This window comes from Mus caroli, unplaced genomic scaffold (genome assembly GCF_978045245.1).
Source record: "Mus caroli unplaced genomic scaffold, Mus_caroli_1 scaffold_5, whole genome shotgun sequence".
In the NCBI taxonomy this organism is placed as follows: domain Eukaryota; kingdom Metazoa; phylum Chordata; class Mammalia; order Rodentia; family Muridae; genus Mus; species Mus caroli.
The window spans coordinates 6,661,763-6,689,467 of NW_028227260.1; the positions used below are offsets into that span (position 1 = coordinate 6,661,763).

General features: G+C 37.8%; 1 protein-coding gene across 1 annotated transcript in view; it reads left to right on the top strand.

Moving 5' to 3' along the window:
• Nucleotides 1-27,705, top strand: part of Glra2 (glycine receptor alpha 2) — a 200,747-nt gene that overhangs the window by 127,558 nt on the left and 45,484 nt on the right. The window contains exon 8 of the mRNA XM_029472935.2: nt 21,469-21,618. Coding sequence (XP_029328795.1) covers nt 21,469-21,618 — 150 coding nt within the window. The remainder of the gene's footprint in view (nt 1-21,468; nt 21,619-27,705) is intronic.

The following is a 27,705-nucleotide window of genomic DNA, read 5'->3' on the forward strand; positions in this document are numbered from 1 at the left end:
TCCAAGCAAAATTCTAATATAAATATTTATATGCGTTTTAATGTCATAATGTTTAATAATTTATGTTTTTAATTTTCAGAACATATTTAAGTGAGTAGGGTAATTAGCAAATACAATTAAACTGTAAGAGCACCTGACTATTCTCCAGGTTGTCACTAAAATTCCTTCTGTTTTTCCATGATAAATTAAAATGAATTATACATTCCAAGATCTCTCTTAAATTCATTAATTAGAATGAAACACCTGCACTCATCCAGACATATATACAGGAACAATCTACTAATGAAAACTGACCATCAGCGAGGTGCTTTTATTTAAAGGAGGAAGTCTTTTGTTTTCAGAATCCAGAAAGCTCAGTTACTATTTTTTCTTCACTTCAGATTGTATATTATTGCACAGAAAGATGAGCAACACAATTCACTTAAGCTAATTCATTTTTAATACTGCATTCAAATGTGACTAGAGACAGAAAGCAAATTTACCCTGGTAAGAATTTCATCCACTGCTCCCACAGATATGAATGTTCCCACAAATTTTAGATAGATTTGGGTGCATGTGATTTATAAAAATACTTATTTTCTTGTATTAGTAGTCAATACATTAACATGAATAGCCACATGAAGTATTTTCAACTTTCTTCACTACATATTTTAGAGGCCAAGCTAAGCTCATTGCTCTCAACAAGTAAACATTTTATTTATTGATTACAAACACATTAGAGCAATGCTGACCTACAAAACAGTAACACTTCTTATATTAGGCTTCCCAGTGGCCAAATAGGAACAACTTTTTATTTGATTAAACCAACTTTTATGTGCTTATAGATTTTTCTGTTAATTCAAGTTGTTTGTTATTTTAAATTGGTATTATTACTAATTTATTATTCATTATATTTTTATAAACAAAAGTTATTGATCCATATTTATTAAAATGTGGTACTTTGCTATGCTAAATTACCTTAATGTTGTAGCTTTTCAGTTGAGTTTCTTAATTTGTCTGGATAGAATGACATAATGATTATAATAGTATCACTTTCTTTCTAAATTCTATGCCTCAAGTAAACCTGGATTGTCTAATTGACTTAATTACAACATAGGCATTCCAGCATTAGTCCAGATATTTGTAATTGCATGAGTCTTTCTCCATTAGACAAAAGTCTGATTTCTGTGAACATCATAAATTTACCTCAAAGTATTACTGTTAAAATTTTTATCAAGAATTTAGGTCAAATCTGATAAGCAAGAACCAACCATATTAGGATATTATTATGTTATGGTTTTCACTAGATTGCAGACCAAGATTAGTTTACAGCCAACTTCTACCTTGAAAGAACAGATAATTCTAATATGGTTTGTGCTTAACCCTAGTGAAAAACTTCATCCCTAAGAAAATGTAAAAATGATATTAAAATTCTCCCCTAAGTTTGCACATATACAAAATATAATTGCACACAAGTCCCAAGTCTCACTTAGGAAAATGAACACAAAAATACCATGTAGCAAACAGAGATTTTCTATCTGGTCCTAGTCTGAAAATTATTACAGCCCAGGACTGGGAAGACAAAATGGGACCATGACTAAGAGTTTGCCTCAAGTCTCAGAGGAGAATTGGACCTTTGAAGGGAATTATTAAGACTTTAGGAACTCTTGAAAATGAGCTAAATGTGTTTTGCATTATAAGATAGCCAGGAGCATTGGGGTTGGAGCAAGGGTAGAATGTTGTGGTTTTATATAAAATGTTCCACACAGCTCCTGTACTGAGCACTTGGTCCCAGGTGGCAATGCTATTTGGGTTCTATGGGCTAGCTAGTATTGGGAGATGATGGGAAGGTTAAGATATAGGGCCCAGTTGGAGAAAACAGGTCACTGGTAACACGCTTTTGAAGGTTATTCTTGGTCCCCAGTCTCTTCTTCAACATGCTCCTACTACCCTGATATTCTACCTTACTACAGAAGCCAGAATAAATAGAGTAAAGTAGTATGGACTAAAATGTCTGAAACATCAGTATTCAGTCCTTATGTATTAACATTCTACTAGACTGAGCCAAATGAGGGAAAGAGCTTTCTAGTGATGATGCTAACTTCTCAAAAATTCTTATTTTCAAGTCCTAGTTCCCCAAATGCAGCTTTCTTTTATGGATCTAATTAACATTTAAGATCAAAAGGTCCAATAGCCTTATAGGAAGAACATGAGACACCAAAGATCACTTTCTCCCTGCATACACAAAGAGGTCACAGGAAAACAAGTTGAACTGGGAAAAGTGCCAAGAAGAAAGACCTTCATAGGAAATGAATCCTGCCATAATCTTGCTCTTATACTTCAAACTTCTAAACCCCTAAGAAAACTAGTGTGTGTTGTTTCCGTCACTTAACTATAGTGTTTTGATATGCTACCACAAGCTGGCTAACATCAAGACCCATCTATTGTCCTTCAAATCTCTCACAGCATCTAAATCATAACAGGCATACAGGAAATCTTCAGAAAATGTGTACTGCATTGACTTATAATAGTCAGTTGAGTGAACAATGGGAGAGCCTGCTTGGGCACTGGACATAGAATCCCCAACACACCCCAAGGCTGGTGTAACTACATACACAGGATAGGAAAACATTCTAGGCCAAACAAGGCCTCACCTACAACTTCAAAATTCAAAATGTTCAGAACTAAGACATTTCAAAGACAGACCTCAGTTAGTAACAAAGCTTGAGCTGAAAAGGAATCAAACTATTCAAAATTATGTCACCAGATTTTTGTTAGAATTCTGTTGCTTTTGATAATTAGGTACATATTGCCTCAGCTCTGGTTGGTGTCCATCTTCTGAAATCTATAGTTTAAGCATCATGCTACCTTGTATATAATCCAGAAAATTCAGAATTTCAACTTGTGTTTGGCCCTAAGAGAGCTGAAACATGAACTACTTAAGAGATCAATACCAACTTCACAGATATCCACTCAAGGAAGACCATGGGAAGCACCAATTATCTGGTTTTTAAGCAAGTTGAAAATGTTATTGGAAAAAATGGGAAATAAAACTGGGAAGTTCATGATTAGAAATATATATATTTTACCAAACAAGTCAACAAACTATTAAAAATAAGTCACAAGTAAGTAAAATAGAATTAGTAGTCCTAAGATAATTTGTTATAGGAAATAAATTTCCTCAATATTTAATATTGATAGATTTATGAAAATAATCATTCAATTATATTCTGAAAAAATAACCTTTGAAGAAATGTCATTGTTTCTTCTAAGAAATTATCATGATTTTTATCCAACTATTCATTCTCATGTTTAACCTACTAAAATTTTAATATTAATGTACATTAATTATATAAAAAAGGGTTTCATTATGATGCTTCTGTACATAAATATAATATACTTTGACTATATTCACCCTTTCTATTACCATTTTATCTCCCATTCATCCTTTTCATTTTCATCTAGTTTCACCCATTTTTCTATACATGCCATAATTTTATTCTCTTTAATGACTGAGAATACATATGAAGTTTTTATTCATTATATATATATATATATATATATTTCCCATGAAATATATATTATGGTATATGGATCAAAATTATTTTATCCATTCACCTGATGATTGACACCTAAGTTAATTCCATACCTTGCTATTGTGGATAGTGCTAGAACATTCATAGATAGTCAACTTCCTACAGTAAGCTGATTTTGATTCTTTTGGATATGTACTCCCCAAGTGTACAGCTAAGTCATATGCGAGTTCCATTTTCAATTTTGGAGGAACTTCCATACTGATTTCCATAATGTCTAAACTAATTTACATTAAAAAATCTCTTCTGAGATGAGTTCGTTTTGTTTTGGTTTGGGTTTTGATTTTTGGTTTTTGGGTTTTGGGTTTTTTTGTTTGTTTGTTTGGTTGGTTGGTTGGTTTTTGGGTTTTTGTTGTTGTTGTTTTAGGTGTTTCTTACCATTATCATTTTGGTGTTTTTATAACCTTAATAAAGTTTGTCTTTTGACAATTTCATATACGTGTAATATGCATTTTTATTATTATAACCCCCAAATCTCTCCCTTATTTCTATCATTTGCATTCTTACAAAAACATTTTCCATATTTATAACTTTTTTATTCTTTCACTTTGTAGATATTTTGGAGACAGGATCATACTTTGTAGGCAGATCTACCTCAAACTGCCTTCAAACTCATAATCCTTTTGTCATAGATTCCTTACTACTGGAACTATAGGCATGTGCCTCTCTACCTAGCTTACTTATTCCAAATAATTATATGATTCCTTTTCTCTGGATTAATCTTGATATGCATTTAGGTAGTATAAAACTATCTTTTATTGTACTTATTTTGAAACTGACTTTTCTAACACATGCATTCTTGTTTTTTTTTCTTTATTAATTCCTTCTACTTTAGTGAACCATATTGTACACTAATAGACACATTAGACATAAATCTCATTCAGAGGACTATTATATGCAGGGTTTTTTTTTAACACAAACCATTTTATTACCTCTAGACACTATGCAATCATCCTTTATATTTCTTGTTTAAGTGTTAACAAAATAACCTGTTATTCCATAGAAAGTAAGAATTTTATTTTTGGTGCATCCTTGCTCTTATTTTAAGCTTTCTCATATTCCTATGAGAAAATGTGTACATATTATTTCAAATTTTTAAATGTTTGGAGTTATCTTTATTATATAAATACATGGTTGATTTTTATGAATAGACCCTAGTACTTGCAAACAAAGTCTCTGAGATCTCGAAGATAATCTCTCTCTCTCCCTCTCTCTCTCTCTCTCTCTCTCTCTCTCTCTCTCTCTCTCTCTCTCTCTCTCACTGGCTTGCTCCAGAGTTCAAAATATCAGATCTTCTTCATTAATTGTGTTATATGGATCATCTAGTTTCTCTCAACTTATGTTCACTTGGTTTACTAGATATTTTTGAAGATATTTTCTCAAAACTAGCACAGCCTAAGGCCAGTCAGGCCTCCTTTATCCCTGCTTTTCTAACAACTGTATTTCCTGCTGTTGTTGCTCTGGATTATAGTTGCATATTTACTTATCCAGTCATATAAGACCCCTACAACCCGGTGCTATGTCTTATATGTTGCTACATCCTCAGAACATGCCAGTTTCCCACCCTAGAAGGGCCTCAGAGTCATTTGTTGAATAGCTGGATGAATATGTCCTTTGCTTTTCCTACTTTAGGATTTTCCATAGAAAAGACAACTGGTCAGAGAGAGAAAATGGATGAAAATATTACGGGTAGGTTGGAGATATCTTCCAGATACTGACAGGCACCATGTTGATAGTCAGATGTGAGTCAGTACCACAGCATCAGCCTACATACAATAAGAAAAATGGCAAGGTGGACAATATTCATTACCAGCACTCCCCATAGGCCTCCCACCTCCAGCTTCAGAGCCCCAACTCTAAAGGCACCAGTAATTTCATATTACTTCTCTGGATGCAATATGAAGACACTTCCTTAGTCTTTTTTACCTTTCCACTATGAAGATTCCAATTGATTAGGTGGATCCCAATTGAATATTGGGCTTGTTAAAGTACTTAGCAATGAACTGTCACTGTCAATTTAATTTTTCATAAACTATGCCCCCAAAGAGAGCTTATTCATCTAAATAAATCTTCCAAGTAGCTCTTCCACTTCTGTCCTTAGTTGTGCCTTGGGAATACATGCAGGCAGTTTATAGCAGGCATAGAGACTCAGCCATGAGCTTTCCTTTCCTTTTATTCAACTGAAGAAATGAGAGAATTCCATTAGCTGATCTAGATGTGCCTCTTCTCTGGAGTTGTATGATTGCTGTGTTACTAGCTGGTTTCAAAACACAAAATCACCATAGGAGAGAATGAGTGGGAATGAGCAAGGTATATGTTTAATCTCCTATAAATCCTCATGTCATAAAATGTTGAGAGGAATAGAAAGAATTACAACATACTAGGGCTGCACACATGGTATCACAATAAGGCTGAGTCCACTTCCACATCTAGCTTTGCTTTTATTAGTTTCTTTTAAACCTGGGGGGATTGTTTAATATCTCTGTTCCATTATGTTCACAATCATACATAGAAGTTAAATGAGTGATATATTACATTTTTTGAAAAATGAGTGTACCCTGTGCAATTATTTGTGGTGTCATATAGTTAGAGTGGGTTGGTTAAAATTATACAAACCTAGTATTTCCATTCTGTTCATTATTAGTTGCATACCTTCCCTTTTACCCACATCACTTATACTCACAGAGAAAGCCTGAGAACTTTAGCAAAGAACAAAATTAATTATGGATTGTAACAGCATAAATTTACTTCTAATGACACTTAAGGGAATATAAATTGGAATTTACATCATGTTTGTTGAAAATTCTAGAGGCATAATGTCATTCAGTTGTTTTGAAAATTAATACTTTGAGATTTAAAGGTGAACCCCAGCTGTTTCAGGCCAAAGGGTAATTTTAAAATAAGATTCTTTGGAGCAAAATTATCCCTCTGCCCCCAACATTGACTTCAGGACAGAGCAGTTGCTTCTAAATCTCCTATGTGCTTCCATCCAGAAAGAAGTCACAGGAGACTGACTCTCACACTTAACTTTAATGAAGACTTTAAATTGGATGAAACTATTAATTAATCTTACTAATTTGCAGTACTCGAGGCATTGACTCTAATGATATTATAGAAATGTAAGAGGCTAATTTCACCATGATGATGAGAATTAACATGCTTGAGCACTTAGAAGATACCAGCCCCAGTTCTTGCTATTTCATGTGTACTCAAGCCGTTACAGCAAGTCTATTAGGTGGGCTCCATTTATTATCCTTATTTTTTTTTCATTTGATAAGTCTGAGGCACAAAGCCATTATATGCAGAGTAATTCAGATAGAAAGAACCAAGGCAGTATTAGGACACCCAAAGGCTAACACTTAGAATCCATTTTATCACTGTGCCTCCTTATCATTTGAAGATTCATTATGGTATTGCATGGGTATTTTTCTTTAATCTTAGTGGGTAATTCTCCATTTTCGGCAAGTTCTACCCTGCCATGTAGAGAAATAATCAATGAATATATATTATCGGATGTCACTGAAAGCATTAGGAAGGCAAAGAAAGGGGCCTGGAGACTATTTCTAGGACTGTCAGGTCTCATCTTACTATTGGAGGAACTCCACTCTACTATTGACTAGGTTCCCTCCTCCTAACCTTTTGTTTCCTTTGAGTTACAAACTCTTACAAAAGAGAATCTCAAAAGGAGGGAAGTAGGGTTGAGACTGAAGAAAGGCTGTGGCCAAGTTTGCAAGCTCCATCAGTGGCTAAGCCAAGGCCCATATGTCTGGCCTCTTGTCACTGCTGCCTTCATCATAGCTCTGCTGTCTCCTCTAAGTTTCTATCCTACTCAGAGACTCAAATTGATGTACACTCTCTGAAGCACATGTATGCAACTGCTATATTAGAAACTGATGTGTTCAGTGAGCCCAACAAAAATCTTTTCACACTTCCAATTTCTTTTTCAACTACGTGATATGCTTTTGTACTGAAAATAATAATAATAATAATGTCACCTGATGGCATGGTCTCTTCTTCATCTCTTCAAAAGAGCTTACACATTTATTCATGTCATTTTACTCAGGAAGCTCTAGGATTTGTTTTTAAATACTGACAGACTCCCCCAGGCAAATATGCATCTAATAATTAGTGAGTGATTTGTGCTTCTGGTTGTTGTTGGTGGTGGTGGTGGTGGTGGTGGTGGTGGTGGTGGTTTGGTTTGGTTTGGTTGGGTCATTTGTTTGTTTGTTTCATTTATTTATTTATTTATTTATTTATTTTAAATATTTTTATTACATAGTTTCCTCAATTACATTTCCAATGCTATCCCAAAAGTCCCGCATACCCCCCCCCACTCCCCTACCTACCCATTCCCACTTGTTTGTTTGTTTGTTTGTTATGGTAAGCATGGACATATGGCTCTGAGGTGCATCAAAATGCTGTTTAGCTGCAGGAAATGGGCCCAGTTGAAACATGATCTTTGGTAACTTCTGCTACCAAAAATATGATCAGCAGCACAGACAGAGGCTTTTGTCCCACACTAATTCCCAACCTCTGATTGACCTGTAGCTCTTTTTCTGATTTATTTCTCTCCACATGGAACCTGGAGTATGGTGAGGCTCTGGAATCTTTCCATTTCACTTTCACTTAGGAAGACACTGAAACAGCAAGTAGCTGATTAGCTTCAAGAGCTTTAGTTTAGAAGACACTAAGCTTGAGTGCCCAGAGTCCAAGGCCAAGAAAGCAAAGTTTCTGTCAAGTAGGCTCCCGTGGAGATATCCTTGCTGACCTCAAGCCTCCACCACGAGTTCACATTTAAGTATAGCGCTGATGGTAAACTAGGCCATAGGAGAGACACTGGATAGGAAAGCTTCTTGCCTGCCACTGACTCTGCCATCCAGTTTAAATAATGTTTTGTATGTGAAATACTCTTCAACACTAAACTGTAGGAGACTCTGTCTTTACCTCTGGGGTGCCAGATCCCAGTGGTAAAAGGTTTCAAGTGTATTGCTGGGAATCTTATTACAAAGAGTGTCTATTGTCTCCTAGGGGTAACCCAAGATTCAAGGCAGTCTTTGGGAAGTGGTATGATTGTGTTTCTTTGTTTGTTTCTTTGTTTGCACTGTAGGTTAAACTTGGCTTCTATTATAGACCTGAATTATAGCCCACAATCACCTATTCTCTACATAACTTACCAATCAGTCATCTCAAAAATTAGCTTGCATTGTGTCTTATTTTTCTATTGATGTGACAAAACACCATGACTAAGGCAACTTATAAAAATCGAAAGCATTTAATGGCACATATGGTTTCAGAAGGTTAGAGTCCATGATAGTAGAACAAAGGCTTGGCCACAGGAAAATCTGAGTGTGCACACCTTGATCTGCAAGTAGGAAGCAGAGATAGACCCACTAGAAATGTCCAAGTCTTTTGAAACCTCAAACCTTGCCCCAAGTAGCATGCCTCCTAAATCCTTCCCAAACAAGTTCATCAACTGAGGACCAAAAACTTGAAACTATGAGCCAATGGGGCTTATACAGACCACTCAACACTGTGAGCATACTATCACTGTAGGACGCTGGGGAACTTGGGTACGTTCACTTACTTAGCATGTGCCCATCTACTGACTCTGGTAAGGTTCTGAGATTCAGAAATAATAAAAAATGAGAAGTGTCCCCGATGCTGCCCTCCTGATCTGGCTGACTCATCTCATTCTAGGAGCAGAGAATTAACTTATAAATCCTGAATGACTAAGTACATTTCAGGGAATGGAGACTTCTCAGCTCTTCCGTGCTTTTCTTCTCGGTTCCCCAGTTGAGGAGCTATAAGATGGCAAACATTTGTCATCACCGCAAATCTAAAGGGCCAGTCTAAAATAGTTCATTTAGTATAATCTGAAGATCAGGACTGAATTATTTTTAAGACAAAATCCCTTGAACTTCTGAACCTCCTGTGTCTACCACATAATTTGGGTGAGTGTGAGAATGTGCTACCACCCCTGGCTTGGCTGATGAAAGCCAGATTCCTAATTATACCTGGGGCCTTGTATATAATAGGCAAGATCCTACCAACTGAGCTTTATCACCAGGCCCAAGAGTAGATTTATTTATTTGTTCATGTTTTTTTTTTTTCAGAATTAGTTTTATCTTCTGTTCTCCCTCCTTCATAAGCTGTAAAATAAGAACCTAGGTTAGGATAGAGATTGAGAATAAATGAATGAACTAACAAACAAATAAATAGACAAATTTACAAAGAACATGTGGCATGAACTGCGGAGAGATCAAGTGATTATGGACAGATCAAGTGAACAGTGTGCTTATCTTTGAATATTTATCATCTTCTCTGGCTGTAGGTTTACAGTTCCCCTGCTTCTTACATGTTTATGCCATTGCATGCATCCTCTTGGCTTTTTTCACTGCAGATGATGTCATTGAGTGAAACCAGAGTCCATGAGTAATTCAAGACTCACCTTCAAACAAACAGAGGTTCCCCAGAGGTCAATGAACTAGAAAAACATAATTTGAGGTCAATCCAGGTTAATTGTGATTTGCAGCTCAAACATTGGCTGCCTGATTTTGGTAAAGTTAAAGAGTAAACACACTTATCATTATAGTAAGAGATAACTAAATCAGACCTGAGTGATGAAAGTTCTTTACTGATGATAATAATTTTCTGTAACAGTATATCAGGTTTTATGACATCCAGTATGTCACTACAATGAGATTCACATCTATGTGAACCGAGATTGTGTGAGTTTTAGTAGGACAAAGGAAAAAATACTAATAACGTCTTAATGGATACATAGAACATGAAATGAAAGAGATTTAATTTTACATTTATTCCCCTTGAGGACATTGCCTTGAATCATGCTAGTTTTAAATTATGCAATGACATCAGATGGTCATCCCTTGCAAACCAATGCAAATGAGCATCTACAAACTACTAAATGGGTGTCAAGATTTACAGAAAGTGACTTACTCAATTCTTTATAGACCCCATTGGACTGAAACCTGTGTCTCAATATGAAGAAACTGAGATTCCAAAAGGTTAAATCATTTTCCCAAGTCCTCTGACCATTCAGCTAGGATGGAAATACAAATTGACTAAGCCTCAGTATGCTTTTCTCCCACCACACACACACATACACTCACTGAATTAGTATCTATTCAAATGAGCATCATCTTGTCATTCCCTGATATCAACTTTCTAATATTTACACAAAATAGCTAGCTCTTTTTTTTTTTCAATTTTCCCTTTGTATTTTAATAGTGGCCATTTAGCTACTGACCTCCAACTAACTTCTTATTCCTGACCAGCTGGAGAAGAAGCATCCATCTCCTTTTTGTCTGAAGGTGCAGTCACAGAAAGGAAACAATGGTAGTAATCCTATTAGCTGAGAATGGAATGTAGTGTGGCAGACTCAAGCACCAGGAAAATGTTTTCTTGAGTCCTGCTTCTTCCCCCTTTTCAAGATGCAAATACTTCTCTGGCTTTGGCTTCTCCAGATATCTTACTTGCAGAAAGCTGTCTGGAGCATTTCTTCAGAGTGCAATTTGGTACAGGGAGCGTTGCCTGGGATTGCTTGTATATTTGGAGGGTGGATAGTGGCTAGTTGTTTTCTTCTAGTACCCCTTCCCTCTTTAAAAGTTACATGGGTATATGTCTTTGCTACACCACTTTGAACAGTTTTCTGACTTCTATAATGAAGAGAGATGTGCTCATCTTATAAATAATATCAGCTAACTAGACCTGTGTAGCACCAAATGCAGAACAAACAAATTGATTCCCAAGGGTTCTCAGAACCATTTCAGATCTGGTTGATTCATTCAGATGCCAGCCTTGAAGGTACTGCCACCCAATGGCTATTTATGCAAACAACACTTTCATGAGAGCTGTATTGTAAGTTACTTTGCCCAGACTCCATCCAACAAGAGTATCAGCTATGAAAAGAAAATGCACAAGGGTTGTGATACTGGCATAGACCAGATAGTCAACTCTGCCACTATATGTCTTTGCCAAGGAAATCTAATTTCCCTGCATTAAACAGCAGGTGTGAGCTGTTTTAATTAGGCAATAAAAATCACAATTTGGCCCTGAAACTATAAGGCAAAATTGTACAATACCAAGAATCTTTGGCATCACATTTAATTCAAATGTCTATTTTGGATGATATAATGAATGAGTATAGATAAGAGACAAAAGCAAAGAGCAAAGCCAGCGTTCTTGTTCTTTCCATACTTGTTGGTTTCTTGCATTATATGATTTTGTTGGGCATTTAATAAATTCATTTCCATTCTTAAGTGAGCTTCAGGTTCAGTAAGAGACTCCTCAAGGGAATAAGACAGAGAGTGCTAGAAAAATACCCTTACTTCCTTCTCAGGTCTCCACATGTGTGCACACAGCCATGTGTACCCCTGACACAAGCATACACATATGCCTTTTATTTTCCCACACAAAAGAAAAGAAAAATAGCCGGGCACATTAAGATGGTCCTATGACTACCATTTTGTTTTTCTATTAAAATGAATGCTTGGTTTATCATAGCCACTTATGAATTTTCTCCACTATGGAAAACTCTCTCCATGCATGTTTATAAACAATCCCCTTTATTGGCTTGTAAAGGATTGTCACAGATCCCTGTGGTTAGCCTAGTGGCTAGGAATGTATTTTTATTGGCACACTGCCCTATGGGAATACGTGCCCAAGGAATAAAGAGTAGTCCTCGTGACATGATTACCCATAAATTGTCCTGGGCATCAATGTGGGATAGAAAATATCCCAACTCATAAAAAAAAATGACCTCTTGTCTTGGGAAATGCTTAGCATCTGAATATAGAAAATAAATTCTAAGAGTCAGGTAAATAAACTCATAACTTGGTTTCCTACTTTGAAATTGAGTTCAGTAGGTCATCAATGAAACACTGGCTCTAGAAAATGTTCAAGTTTTCAAAAACATGGAGAGAATTGAAAACCCATCAATGAGAAGTACCTTTAAAGAGTGTTGACATGATGCCAAAGCAGCAGTAATTACAACAAATAGGTGCTTAGCTAGCACCATGAAAACCTAAGCCACCTGGTTGGCTCTACTTTTCTACTAGATAGGTTTGTAAACTATATGAGCTGTAAAGCTATAAAAACATAATAAATCTTTCCCTGTGTGAAAACAGATTCAGAGTAACATGAACACCATTAGCTAGCAGCTCTAAAATATATGACTGACTACTGGCCAGCACAAGAAGTATGTATGACCTGTGCTATTTCCATCTTGGGCTGTATCCTCCTGAGGCTACCTAGTCATTCCCAACTCCAGGTAACTGGCACACAGTGGCTGTAGCACACTACAACTCAGAATTTCTGGATTCATGTGATCTTTCTGCCTCAGCATCCTGAGTAGCTGGCAGTGACTGCCATGGTTCTAAAATAATAATAATATTTTTTTAAATCTTCTAAAATTGTCTTTCATTTAGATATCTTCTGTAGTTGCCTCTTTGTATAAAATTGTGAAAGGAATTAAAATTTCTGTAATTTTTTGGAAATTTTGTCAATCAAAAGCAACATTTGGGGCACTTACTAACAACTGAAAGCCTGTTTGTCCTCAGTGGCATAGATAGAAAGGTATTGAATTTTAAATCCTGAATATATTCTATACTTGAGTTTTGCAGATTCAACATGTATTCATGAACACTAAACTGGGTCAACTAACTATAAATGCATTATAAAACCTAAATATGCGTGAGATCATGGTAGACAGAGAAAGCATCATCTTTAAGATAGAACTTGAACTACTCCTGAAGCAATTATCTAGAAACAAGTAGAAGTGTAAGAATTACACAGCCGACAAAAATGTTAAGCAAGATTTCTGAATCTAATAACAACATTCACATCTGGCACTAAGTTCTTTGTTCTGGGCTCCTCACTTCAGATTCAGAAATCCCCGAGTGTCCTTGAGAGGTGCATCATTCCTGACCGGGACTCCTTGGACTAGATAAGAGATCAGGAACGTTTATTTTCTTTCCTAATCTTAGGGCTATTGAACTCAAAATTACTAGCATCTGGCTATGGAAATCCTGGCCATTATAGGATGTCTAGAAGCATCCCTGACCCATACTTGTAGTGCCTCCCAGTGGTTGTAACAAGTTAAAGTATCTGCAGATATTGCCAGGTTTCCCCTGAGGTGTAAAAATCACTCCCTCAATTTGGGAACCACTGGTGTAAACAATGAGTCATAGTAGGAATGGAGTTGGCTTCCTGTGGGGCAGGGCAGTAAGAAGACTTGCTTAAACAAAGAGCAAAGTTTCTGTTAGGAAAGAGTAGGATAAAGTTAAATAACTAGGGCAGACACATACTGATGGTATCTTGAATACCAGAGCCTGCAAGAGGCAACCTTAGTAATGCTGAGGTCTATGTGTTTCTAATTGAAATTGGTATTTTAAAATTCATTCCACAGAAGCCAAAGGGCAGAGTGCCACTAGGAGGTTGGAATGCAAAGGGACCTATTGTTATGTTAGCTAGGTCTCCCTGTCAATGGCTGAGACCATAAAGAGTAAATGCAGGGGGAACTTTGCAGATAGAAATGTGATAATGGAGAATTGCTCCTGTCTAAAGAAAATACAAGGACAAAGAGTGGAGTAGAGACTGAGGGAAAGGCCATCCAAAGACTCCCCTACCTGGGGATCCATCCCACATGCAGACACCAAACCCAAACACTATTGCTGATACCAACAGGTGCTTGCTGACAAAAGACTGATATAGCTGTCTCCTGAGAGGCTCTGCCAGATCCTAACCAATATAGATGCAGATGATCACAGCTACCCATCAGACTGAGCACAGGGACTCCAATGGAGAAGTTAGGGGAAGGACTGAAGGAGCTGAAGGGGCCTTATCTGGGCGAGGCCCTTGGTCCTGTAAAGGCTTGATGCTCCAGTATAGAGGCATGCTAGGATGGTGAGGCAGGAGTGGGTGGGTGAGCACCCTCATAGAAGCAGGATAAGGGGGGATGGGATAGGGATTTGCAGAGTGGAAACCAACCAGGAAATGGAATAATAACATTTGAAATATAAACAAAAAAAATCCAATTAAAAAAAAGGGGAAAAAAAAAAGAAATGTGATGTCTAAACTGAACACTAGAAGTGATGGCAAAGCAAGAACCAATGGGAAAAGCAGAGTTGCTAGTGAGAGGACTCCAGTGAAATGAATGAAAGAGGAGACATTTAATGAAATAGACTCTGCAAATGATAACTGTAGACGTTTTTTAGAGAGTTAGCACAAAAGCAAAGAAGATATACCTGGGGATGGCTTTGGAACTACAAAAGGCTGAAATCAGTGGATGAATGAGTCTCATTTACATTACACTCTATTCTGGAGGAAGTGGGCCAGAGTTTTTGAGATGGCTGGCTTCTTCCATCTTAGGGTACTGCTGTCTTGAAGCCAGTGTAGATATCCAGTGAAGGGTTAAGTCCTCAGGAATGTTTTAGAGGCCCTCAACTAGCATGCAGAGTTTATTTCACATTCCATTGTGTATTCTACTAAACTAGAAAAATCTAGTTTTACTGGTGCAGCAAATGTGATTCACAAGAAGTTGGCCAGGCTTTGCTTTAGGGTATACACCAACAAAAACACCCACTACACTTCTGCCACCCCCAAACACACAGAAATAAGAAATCTATAAAAGATGGTGGATTTATGGAGGATATGAATGTAGAGTCTAAATTAAAGCAGAAAAAATTATAGAAGACCCAAGACATGACTCCACAGGAGTCATAGATCTGATCAAAGAGAACTAGGTCTGTGTGGAAGTTGAAATATCAAGAGGAAAGATATTTCCATTAGGAAGGAAAATGTTGCCTTTTGATAAGACCTATGATTTTGGACACAAGGAACTGTGTGGAAATTGTGATAAGACTTGTATGACTATACATCATTTGAAAATGGTTATTAATATATATTTATGAAGATATAGAAACCTTGACTCTGTCTGCCTTCAGTGCCTTCTCTGCCTGCAATCAACACCTATCTATCTCTCTGTGATCATGCACCACCCCTAAAATATACCTCATACGCAAATCACTGGATTTCCACCATCTTCTATTTTCAGAACGTTGTCTGTCATTACAGCCTCTTCTACCCATTAATCTCCTCTAGGCTAGAGACTGGCAAACATTTTTCCATAAATAATCAGTGTTTTAGGCTCTGTGGGCCATTTTGGTTTTTGTCAAAGCTACTCAACTGTGTCATTTTAATATAAGTGTAGCCATGAGCAATGTGTAACTAAGCAAGTATGGCTGTGTTTCAATAAATATTTGGAAGATATTCAGTGAATCAGATCTGACCCTTGAGCCATGATTTACTATTCCCTGGTCTACTGTGAACAAAATCCCCAGAAGTGTAATCAGAGAACTTCTGGGAAGGATCAATATGCATCTTAGTCATCTTGTATCTTCTGATTTCCCTTTCACAGAGACTACTACAGGGCCTTTCATATATCACTAGGGTATGAATGTGTTATGCTTTTCATTTCTTCATGTTGCTTTTGAAATTGTTATCTTTAAAATCTCTCTCTCTCTCTCTCTCTCTCTCTCTCTCTCTCTCTCTCTCTCTCTCTCTCTCTCTCTCCCTGTGTGTGTGTGTGTGTACTACATACAGTGCATGTGTAGGGGTCAGAGAACAGTTTTGGATGTTGGTTCTCTCCTTTTACTGTAGAGCTGAAATATAAAATTGAGGCCATGGGGCTTGTACAGTAGGCAGATGTACCTGCTGAGCCTTCTTGCTGGCATAATTAAATACTCTTAAAAGGAGACTTTCAGTATTCCCAATGTTTTGAAGGCCGAGGTGGGAGGATGGTGACTTCCAAGCAAGCCTGGCTACATAGCAAAACCCTGTCTTAAAATACTAAAACTAAAAATACATATAAAAAATAAAAATCCCTCTAGAGTATCCAAGTCGGTGAGTCACAGCAACATTTTGAGAGCTTAATTACCATTGAAAAACTGTCTTGCAAGTTTGTAGTAAAGTAGTTCAGGAAGGGATCATGTAAGCCCAAGAATCATAAAGAGAATGTGACAGGAAAAGATGTGAGCTATAGACTTCTAAGGCTTAGCAGCCAAAGAGAGAGGATCTGACATTAGAACTGGTTAAAAGCAACAAAGAGGAATTTCAATCCTGAGAGAACAACACCAAGGGACATCACATCTTATGGAGCAGACATTTCCCCGCCACCTTCTCACTCCATGTGAATAATGTATTTAATGCCACCACTTTAATGCTGGTAAGAAGTTCATAATTTGAAGGAAACTAAGAGCCCAACCAAAATGTTTAAGAAAGGGAAAGGATTCATTTATGGGCACCTATAAAAAAAAAAAAGAGCAAATGCATGCTGAGCCTGCTGATGATAAAAAGAAGATGGGAAAGGGGTTTAGTAATTCCTGAATGCATGCCATAAACACCAGGCAAGGGAGTGTGAATGATGGTCAGCTCATCTGGGCATTCTTTACATGAGTATGTCTCAGGCATTGACAAATTCTCCTCATTATGAGATCTGAAACATTTACAGGCAATCTGAATAATAGATAACACGGAATATTGTGATTAGTAATGTTCTGTTATCAGAGAATATGCTTGCTTCAGATGAGCAAGTACAATACAAACTATTGCTTACTGAGGAAGAATATTCCAGAATTCTAAGTATGCTAAGAGAATTTAAACGTTTTTTATATTCTGCTCTTACAAGCATCAAATATATGAAGTTGTAGATAATAGGTGATAGTTTAAAATTATCTAATTTAATGTAAGACATACAAAATGGCTAGATTATTCCTTATTTTCATCCATTTATTCATTTATCCATCTAGTCACTCTACATAATTCATTCTTGGTTTTATTTTTGAGATTATAATATAATTACATTTAACCCTTGCCTTTCCTCCCTCCAAAAACCTCCCATATATCCCTCCCTACTTTCCTTCAAATTCATGGCCTCTTTTTCCACTAATTATTCCATACATATACATATATACAAAATTTATTCTTACCCATGACTTATTAGGTTCTGTGTTAGTAATACAAAGAATTTTTTGGCTCAGGGTCATTCATCCAAAAACAAACAACTTATCCAGACACGAATACAAATCAAGCTTACAATCTATTGACAAGGCTAAGGAAATAGGCAGCTAAGAAAGAACAGATAAATTATATAAAATGCAATAAGAAAATAAACTGAGTATCTCCTAATCCAGATAGGAGAAAGAGGAAGCATTCTAGGAGAGATACATTTCTGATGGATTTTGAGAGATTCTGAAAAAGTCTCAATCAGACATACTATGAATAATCATCCCAGGTAGAAAATAGTGGTACATTCCAAGGGAAAAAGATAGCAAAGCACTAGGCAAATTTGCAACAATATACGGGGTTGGGAGGAGGGCTGGCAAGAACTTCCAATTGTTTAAAATAAAATGAGTAAAGCAGATAGCAGCTTTAATAAGAAAGTACACTAGCAAGACGTCTGCTTTAAGAATGTATCTTATAGACGTGATGGGGAAACCATACTTATAATGGTTTCTCAACATACTTTCTCAACAATATGGTTGCCCTAAAGAATGCTGACATATCAACATGGATGAGGGAAATTTCAGGAGGCCTGACCCTTAGATGAAGAGCTACAGGGAATCAATGACTGCTGAAAAGAAGGGGAGTCAGTCTTCTCCAGGGACCCATCCCCCTGATTCAATCCCAAGTCTTCAGCCCTAAACATACATATATAAGTAAGACTTATTGGACTCAGTAGGAGTGTGTGTGTGTGTTAGGAACTAAAGGGGGTGTAGGGGAAGGAGTGGGAGGGAAGATAGCTCACATCTAGCCAGAGTTCCTCCTATGCTCTGGGCAGGCAGACGTGGGAGGGCTGTCAGACACTTTCCACTCTGCCCTGGATGGGCATCTAAGCCAGTGATCTCACTCGTCGGGGGTGGGGGGTGGAGGGGTGGACAAGGGGCAGCCCCCAAAGGGGGGCTGGGGGATACCCTGTAGCCCCGGGGTTATGGGAGAGAGGGCTGAAGAAAGAGAGGTTCCCACACAGGCGAGAGTCCTTAGTCCGGGCCTTGATCAGGAGATTAGAAATGGCTCATTAGGAAAAAGCCTATCCCATTGTCCAAGCACAGTAGGCCTTGATGAACAGAGGCAGTCTATGGTTTTAGAGCTTTATTGTAGAAAGGCAGAGAGGAAGAGAGAACGTAAAAGAGAGAGAGACTGGCCATGACCAAGAGGAGAGAAGGGGGAAAAGGAGAGAGAGAGAGAAGAAAGGCTAGAGTAAGAGGGAGAGAGCAAAAGGAAGAGATAGTAAGAGTGAGGTGGGGCTAAGCAGCCCTTCTTATGGTGGGCTGTTATCTTTACTGTTGCTAGGTAATTGAGGAGGAGTTTAGCCTGAAGGTCAGAAGCTTGGGACATTGTCTATGTGACTAAAAGCCATGCTTCTCCTATGGGGGCTGTGGGGGCTGTGGGGGCTGTGGGGGCTGTGGGGGCTGTGGGGGCTGTGGGGGCTGTAACTTCAACAGGAGTCTTGAGTCCATGAGATATGAGGGAACACCTACCATCCCACGTAGGTGAATTATCACCACCGGGTCCATCGTTCAGCTCCCAACTCGACTGGAAACCAGATTGTCTGTGTATAGCCCAATGCCCTACGTGTGTGTGTGTGTGTGTGTGTGTGTGTGTGTGTGTGTGTGTGTGTGTGTGTGAGAGAGAGAGAGAGAGAGAGAGAGAGAGAGAGAGAGAGAGAGAGAGAGAGAACAAATTAAGGAAAATGAGATCATGAAATTGAGAGGTAGGTCATGGGAGAAATTGGAGGGAAAGGGAAGGGATGGAAATGATGTAAATATAGTATACATGTACGAAATTCCCCTCCAAATAAAAATAGTAATAATAACTACGTTCTAATAAGATCGCAAGTGTTTTCCCTGTGAATTTCTCTCTTCCAAAAAGTCTTTCCATTTACAAGACCACATCCATATGTAGTCAAATAATTACAAGTCTTTTCATAGCACTTATTCTATCCTTGACATTATTCTAATATATCTATATATCTATAGATATATAAATGATTTTCTTCACAAAACTACTCTACAAGATACTGTGATACTATGACTCTTCCTATTTGACAGTTGAGGAATGGAAACAGAGAGAGGCAGCAACTTGGAGATGTTATCAACATTCCTTAACAAAGTTCTTCATCCTTACTCTAGACCAATGGCTCTCCACCTTTCTAATGATGTGACCCTTTAATACAGTTCCTCATGTTGTGGTGACCCCCAACCATAAAATTATTTTATTGCTACTTTATAGCTATAATTCCCTACTGTTTTGATTCATAATGTAAATATCTCATATATAGGATATCTAATATGGGACAGCCATAGGAGTTGTGATCCACAGATTGAAAATCACTGTTCTAGACTTTGTACTCTTGTTCTCTGTGCTCCTGCTGACTTTCTAACATAAGAGATTAGTTTTGTGTCATTCCTTAATGTAATTCATCCAAAAACCAAAGTAACAAATATGCACAGAGACAATCAAATATTTGGGGACAAGGAAGTTCACATCAGCAAAATTTGTAGTCAGAGAAGTGTAATTGAAAACAATGTAAATGTCTTATAATGTGTGCACACATGGGAAATGATGAATTAGAAGAAAGTTAAATGTCATGAGAAATGCCAAAAATGTCTAAAGGAAACAGAGGCTATGTTCCTCTAGCCATGTGACTCTAGGAACCATATGATATGTGATTAGAAAAGAAACACAGTAGTCCACACTGTCAATCTTGGCTTTCAAGTTTTCATTTTGTGCCTCTAGTTAATAATTTAACCCTTCTTTACTCCAGTTTCCTTCTCAGGAATTGGGATAATCCAATTGGTGTAGTATTTAACAGTTATTAGATATACAATACTTAAAACAGTAGCTAGCAAGTACTTAGAAAAGAAAAAAAGAAAGAAAAACAAATTAGAACTAAAGAGTACACATTCACCTGGAAGTTTGGTAAGTGTCTTTGGAAGTCTGGAATTTGCAATGTTAAAATAGTCCTACATGGTTTCCCCTATACCATAAAAGTGTGTATAGAGATGTTGATCCCTGCAGTGCAGTGACAGTCACAAGGCCCCTTTCTCTATAATTGGCCAGTCTCATCTGTCTCATATTTAATCTTCTAAGTGGTACTAAGACATGACTTTTGTACCTGTTTTTATTTTAATATTATACCACTTTTTATTGGTATAGATTTATGAGCTAGCTATACTATTGTGTTTGGTAATTTTTTAACACAGAAACTTGAACCCAAAGTCCCACAGTTGCTGAATATGACTCATATTGCTGGCCTGTTCACCAGATCCTGGTGTAATATTGTGATTCATGTCTGCATTAAGAAATGGTCAACTCAGTAATTAGCATATCCACCATCTTAAATTTTTTTACTATTTCTTTCTAGCAAGTTGATCAAAAATACTTTTTTCTAACTCCTTTGAAATATATGATACATTGTTGTTAATTATGTTCATGATTCTGTGCCACTGAAATTAAGTTTAATTCCTCCAATAATAGCATTATGTCCATTTACCCATCTCTTTCAGTCTCTGGAAATTTCTGTGAGATAAATGTTTTCTACTCTCAACTTCTACGAGAGAGACATTTTCAGATTCCATATAAGTGAGATGGTGTTTCAGTTAAGACCATGCCCTCCAGTTCCAATGACACAATTTCTGTATACATTCTTCTATTGGTAGACAATTGTTGCAGCACTAGTTGCAGTAGCCATCTATAGTAAAGATTAGAAAATCCTTGTCCTTTATGTGTGCCATTCACAAAACTGTAGAATTAGGTTTTCTGAAAGCCTTCATAGCTTCCTTTTCTCTCTCTCTCTCTCACCCATCCTATACTTCAGGTCTCCTATGTGAAAGCGATTGACATCTGGATGGCGGTGTGCCTTCTGTTTGTGTTTGCTGCCTTACTGGAATATGCAGCAGTGAACTTTGTCTCCAGGCAACATAAGGAGTTCCTTCGTCTCCGGAGACGACAGAAGAGGCAGAATAAGGTAGAATTGTCTCTCAGTACGGAATCATTGGAACTTGGGTTGGTTAACCAAGTAATATAACTCAAAAAAGAGAACACATGAGTAAGAAGATTATCTTAATTGTTTTCATAATTACTCCTCAAATAAGTCATTTAAAATGTTGGGTAAGGTTTGAATAGATAAAATTACAAGGCATGCAGTTAAACTTGAATTCCAGGAAAATACATTTAATATAACTACATACAAAGTAGTGCATGGGATATTCATTTACTAAAATTATTTGTTGTCATATGAAATTCAAACCTTACTGGGCTCTCTGATTTTTATCTGACAATTTTTATTTATTTATTTATTTATTCATTTATTTATTTAGGTTTTTCGAAACAGGGTTTCTCTGTCTAGCCCTGGCTGTCCTGGAACTCACTCTGTAGACCAGGCTGGCCTAGAACTCAGAAATCTGCCTACCTCTGCCTCCCAAGGGCTAGGATTAAAGGCATGTGACACCACGCACGACTTATCTGACAATCTTAATTGGGCATATAGATTAAAATTGACCACCATTTTAGAATCTTTTTTTTTTCATTTTAGAATCTTGATTGAATAATTATATTTTTTTGTGTGTGACTGTGTTTATATAACTGGTTTTATGTTTTCCATCAGTTAATCTGTATTTATGTCAGTGGTTCTCAACCTTCCTAATGTTGTGACCCTTTAATACAGTTCCACATATTGGGATAAACCCCCATCCCCGCAACAATAAAATCCTTTCATTGCTACTTCATAACTCTTATTCACCATAATTAAATATATGATATAAAGAACATCTGATATGCAACCCCTGTGAAAGGATTATTTAGCATCAAAGGGATTGCCACGCAAGGACTGAGAACCTTTGCTTTATGTGAACAGTGCCCTACAGGGCCACACTCCATGCTGGAAATTCAGTTAGGCTAATTTCATTGTTTGACTGCAACTTTTGTACAGAAACCTTAGTATTTACCTCATTCAGTGGTTTACATTTGAACTTTGTAGTTCAATATATCCAGTTTAGTAGGTCCCAAACTTGCCTGCACATCAGAATCACTTGAATCCTCTTCAAAACTCCCAAACTTTGGCTGCAACCCACTACCAATTACATTCCTATTTCAGGATGGGGCTCAGAAGCATTGTACCTGGCTGTCCATCTCCAAAAGAATTATGGCTGTTGATATAGAAAGTGTTATCTTCTATAACAATACCACTAAAAAAAGTCAAATTTTAATGTAGCCTACATGGACTGTACAAACTCTGCCCTCCACGACCTCCTAAGTTAAACCTGTTGGTGAAGGTAAATCAAACAGTGACCCATGCTGTTATGCTGGAGTTGAAAAATGTGCTTAAACCTTATTTCTTTTAAATGCCTAGATAGAAACCTCAGACATTGTTAGATGCTGTTTACTTTGAGCACTCTGTATGTGTATAAGTTTCTTACATCCTGGCTGCATCCACCAAAGGTTTTTAAAAGCATACCAAAAACATACTGCTGGATGACCTGACTTAGCTACATTTCAGAAAATTTTATCTATCCAGGCTAGGAACACACACACACACACACACACACACACACACACACACCCCAAGAAAGAGAGAGACAGAGACAGAGAGACAAAGAGAGACAGAGTCAGAGAAAGAGACACCTTTTCTCACCCTTTTTTTCTTTTTTCTTTTTTTTTGTTTTTCTCCTTTTTATTAATCATTTTATTCATTTACATTTCAAATTATATCCCTCTTTCAAATTATATCCCACTTACCCCTCCAACAACCCCCCCCAGACTATCCCCCCAATCCCGTCCCCTTTGCCTCTATGAGGGTGCTCCTCCACCCATTCACCTATTCATGTGTCTTACCCCTCAAGCATCCTCCTACACTGGGGCATCAAAACTCACTCCTCTCCCATTGATGTCAGTTAAGACCATCCTCTGCTACATATGTATCTGGAGTCCTTGCTCCCTGTATGTATACTCTTTGGTTTGTGGTTTAGTCCCTGGGAGTTCTGAGTGGACTAGTTAGTTGATATTGTTCTTCTTAAGGGGTTGCAAACCCCTTCAGCTCATTCAGCCTTTCCCCTAGCTCTTCATTTGGGGTTCCCTGGCTGAGTCCAATGGTTCCCTGTGAGTATCTGCATCTGTATTAGTCAGGTGCTGGTAGAAACTCTCAGGGAACAGCCATATCAGGGGGTTGGTGTCTGCAGATGGGAAGGATCCCTAGGTGGGGTAGTCTCTGGATGGCCTTTCCTTCAGTCTCTGTTCCACTTTTTGTCCCTGTCTTTCCTTTAGATTGGAACATTTCTGGGTTTAAAATTTTGAGATGCATGGGTGGCTGCATCCCTCAATGGGGGCTGTGCCTGACTACTAGAGGTGGTCTCTACATGTTGTATCTCCCCTTTGTTGGGTATTTCAGCTAAAGTCGATGCCATTGGCTCCTGGGAACCTCTCCCTTCCCTGGAGTCAGGGAGTAGTAGTACTCCATTGTGTAAATGTATCATATTTTCTGTATCCATTCCTCTGTTGAAGGACATCTGGGTTCTTTCCAGCTTCTGGCTATTATAAATATGACTGCTATGAACATAGTGGAGCATGTGTCCTTGTTACAAGTTGGAGCATCTTTTAGATATATGCCCAGGAGGGGTATAGCTGGGTCCTCAGGTAGAACTATTACCAATTTTTTTGAGAAACAACTAGATTGATTTCCACAGTCTCACCAGCAATGGAGGAGTGTTCCTCTTTCTCCACATCCTTGCCAGCATCTACTGACACCTGAGTTTTTTATCTTAGCTATTTTGACTGGTGTGAGGTAGAATCACAGGATCATTTTGATTTCCATTTCCTGATGACTAAAGATGTTGAACATTTCCTTAAGTGCTTCTCAGTCATTTGAAATTCCTCAGTTTAGAATTTTTTGATTAGCTCTGTACCTCATTATTATAGGGTTATTTGGTTCTCTGGAGTCTAACTTCTTGAGTTCTTTTTATATTTTGGATATTAGCCTTCTGTGGAATGTAGAGTTGATAAATATCTTTTTCCAGTCTGTGGGTTGCCATTTTGTCCTATTGACAGTGTCCTTTGTCTTGCAGAAGCTTTTTTTTTCTTTTCTTTTTTTTCTTTATTGGATATTTTCTTCATTTACATTTCAAATGTTGTCCCAAAAGTCCCCTATACCCTCCCCCCACGCCCTGCTCCCCTACCTACTCACCCCCACTTCTTGGCCCTGACTTTCCCCTGTACTGGGGCATATAAAGTTTGCTAGACCAAGGGGCCTCTCTTTCCAATGATCGCCAATTAGGCCATCTTCTGCTACATATGCAGCTAGAGACAGGAATTTTGGGGGTACTGGTTAGTTCATATTGTTGTTCCACCTATAGGGTTGCAGGCCCCTTGAGCTCTTGGGTACTTTCTCTAGCTCCTCCATTGGAGGCCCTGTGTTCCATCCTATAGATTACTGTGAGCATCCACTTCTGTATTTGCCAGGCACTGGAAAAGCCTCACACGAGACAGCTATTTCAGGGTTCTTTCAGCAAAATCTTGCTGGCATATACAATAGTATCTGCGTTTGGTGGCTGATTATGAGATGGACCCCCAGGTGGGGCAATCTCTTGATGGTCCATCCTTTCGTCTTAGCTCTAAACTTTGTCTCTGCAACTCCTTCCAAGAATATTTTATTCCCTATTCTATGGAGGAATGAAGTATCCACAAGTTGGTCTTCCTTCTTGATTTTCTTGTGTTTTGGAAGTTGTATCTTGGGTATTCTAGGTTTCTGGGCTAATATCCACTTATCAGTGAGTGCATATCAAGTGACTTCTTTTGTGATTGGGTTACCTCACTCAGGATGATATCCTCCAGACACATCTATTTGCCCAAGAATTTCGTAAATTCATTGTTTTTAATAGCTGAGTAGTACTCCATTGTGTAAATGTACCACATTTTCTGTATCCATTCCTCTGTTGAGGGACATCTGGGTTCTTCCAGCTTCTGGGGCTGCTATGAACATAGTGGAACATGTGTCCTTATTACCAGTTGGGACATCTTCTGGGTATATGCCTAGGAGAGGTATTGCTGGATCTACTGTAGTACTATGTCCAGTTTTCTGAGGAACCACCAGACTGATTTCCAGAGTGGTTGTACAAGCTTGCAATCACACCAGCAATGGAGGAGTGTTCCTTTTTCTCTACATCCTCACCAGCATCTGCTGTCACCTGAATTTTTGATCCTAGCCATTCTGACTGGTGTGAGGTAGAACCTCAGGGTTGTTTTGACTTGCATTTCCCTGATGATTAAGGATGTTGAACATTTTTCAACTGCTTCTCAGCCCTTAAGTATTCCTCAGTTGACAATTCTTTGTTTAGCTCTGTACCCCATTTTTAATGGGGTTATTTGAATTTCTGGAGTTCAGCTTCTTGAGCTCTTTGTTGGATATTAGTCCCCTATCAGAAGTGGGATTGGTAAAAGTTCTTTCCCAATCTGTTGGTGGCCTTTTTGTCTTATTGACAGTATCTTTTTCTCTACAGAACCTTTGCAATTTTATGAGGTCCCATTTGTAGATTCTTGATCTTACAGCAGAGGCCATTGCTGTTCTGTTTAGGATTTTTTCCCCTGTACCCATATCTTAAAGGGTTTTCCCCACTTTCTCCGTTATAAATTTCAGTGTCTCTGGTTTTATGTGGAGGTCTTTGATCCACTTAGACTTGAGCTCTGTACAAGGAGATAAGAATGGATCAATTCACATTCTTCTACATAATAACCGCCAGTTGTGCCAGCACCATTTGTTGAAAATGCTGTCTTTTTTCCACTGGATGGTTTTAGCTCCCTTGTGACCATAGGTGTGTGGGTTCATTCTGGGTCTTCAATTCTATTACATTGATCTACCTGTCTGTCACTGTACCAGTACCATGCAGTTTTTATCACAATTTCTTTGTAGTACAGCTTGATGTCAGGCATGGTGATTCTACCAGAGGTTCTTTTATCCTTGAGAAGAGTTTTTGCTATCCTAGGTTTTTTGTTATTCCAGATGAATTTGCAAATTGCCCTTTGAATTGAAGAATTGAGTGGGAATTTTGATGGGGATTACACTGAATCTGTAGATTGCTTTCGGCAGGATAGCCATTTTTACTATATTAATCCTGGTAATCCATGAGCCTGCGAGATCTTTCCATCTTCTGAGATCTTCTTCAAGTTCTTTCTTCAGAGACTTGAAGTTCTTGTCATACAGACCTTTCACTTCCTTAGTTGGAGTCATATCTAGGTATTTTATATTATTTGTGAATATTGTGAAAGATGTTGTTTCCTTAATTTCTTTCTCATCCTGTTTATCCTTTGTATAGAGAAATGCCACTGATTTGTTTGAGTTAATTTTATATCCAGCTAGTGTGCTGAAGCTGTTTATCAGGTTTAGGAGTTCTCTGGTGAAATTTTTAGGGTCACTTATGTATACTGTAATATCGTGTCCAAATAGTGATATTTTGACTTCTTCCTTTCCAATTTGTATCCCCTTGATCTCCTTTTGTTGTCGAATTTCTCTGGCTAGACCTTCAAGTGCAATGTTGAATAGGTAGGGAGAAAGTGAGCAGCCTTATCTAATCCCTGATTTTAGTGGGATTGCTTCCAGCTTCTCTCCATTTACTTTGATGTTGGCTACTGGTTTGCTGTAGATTGCTTTTATCATGTTTAGGTATGGGCCTTGAATTCCTGATCTTTCCAAGACTTTTATCATGAAGGGGTGTTGGATTTTGTCAAATGCTTTTTAAGCATCTAATGAGATGATCGTGTGGTTTTTGTCTTTGAGTTTGTTCATATAGTGGATTACGTGGATGGATTTCCGTATATTAAACCATCCCTGCATTTCTGGGATGAAGCCTACTTAGTCATGGTGGGTGATCATTTTGATGTGTTCTTGGATTTGGTTTGCGAAGATTTTATTGAGTATTTTTGCATCGATATTCACAAGGGAAATTGATCTGAAGTTCTCTTTCTTTGTTGGATCTTTGTGTGGTTTAGGTATCAGAGTAATTGCGGCTTCATGGAATGAATTGGATAGAGTACCTTCTGCTTCTATTTTGTGGAATAGTTTGTGAAG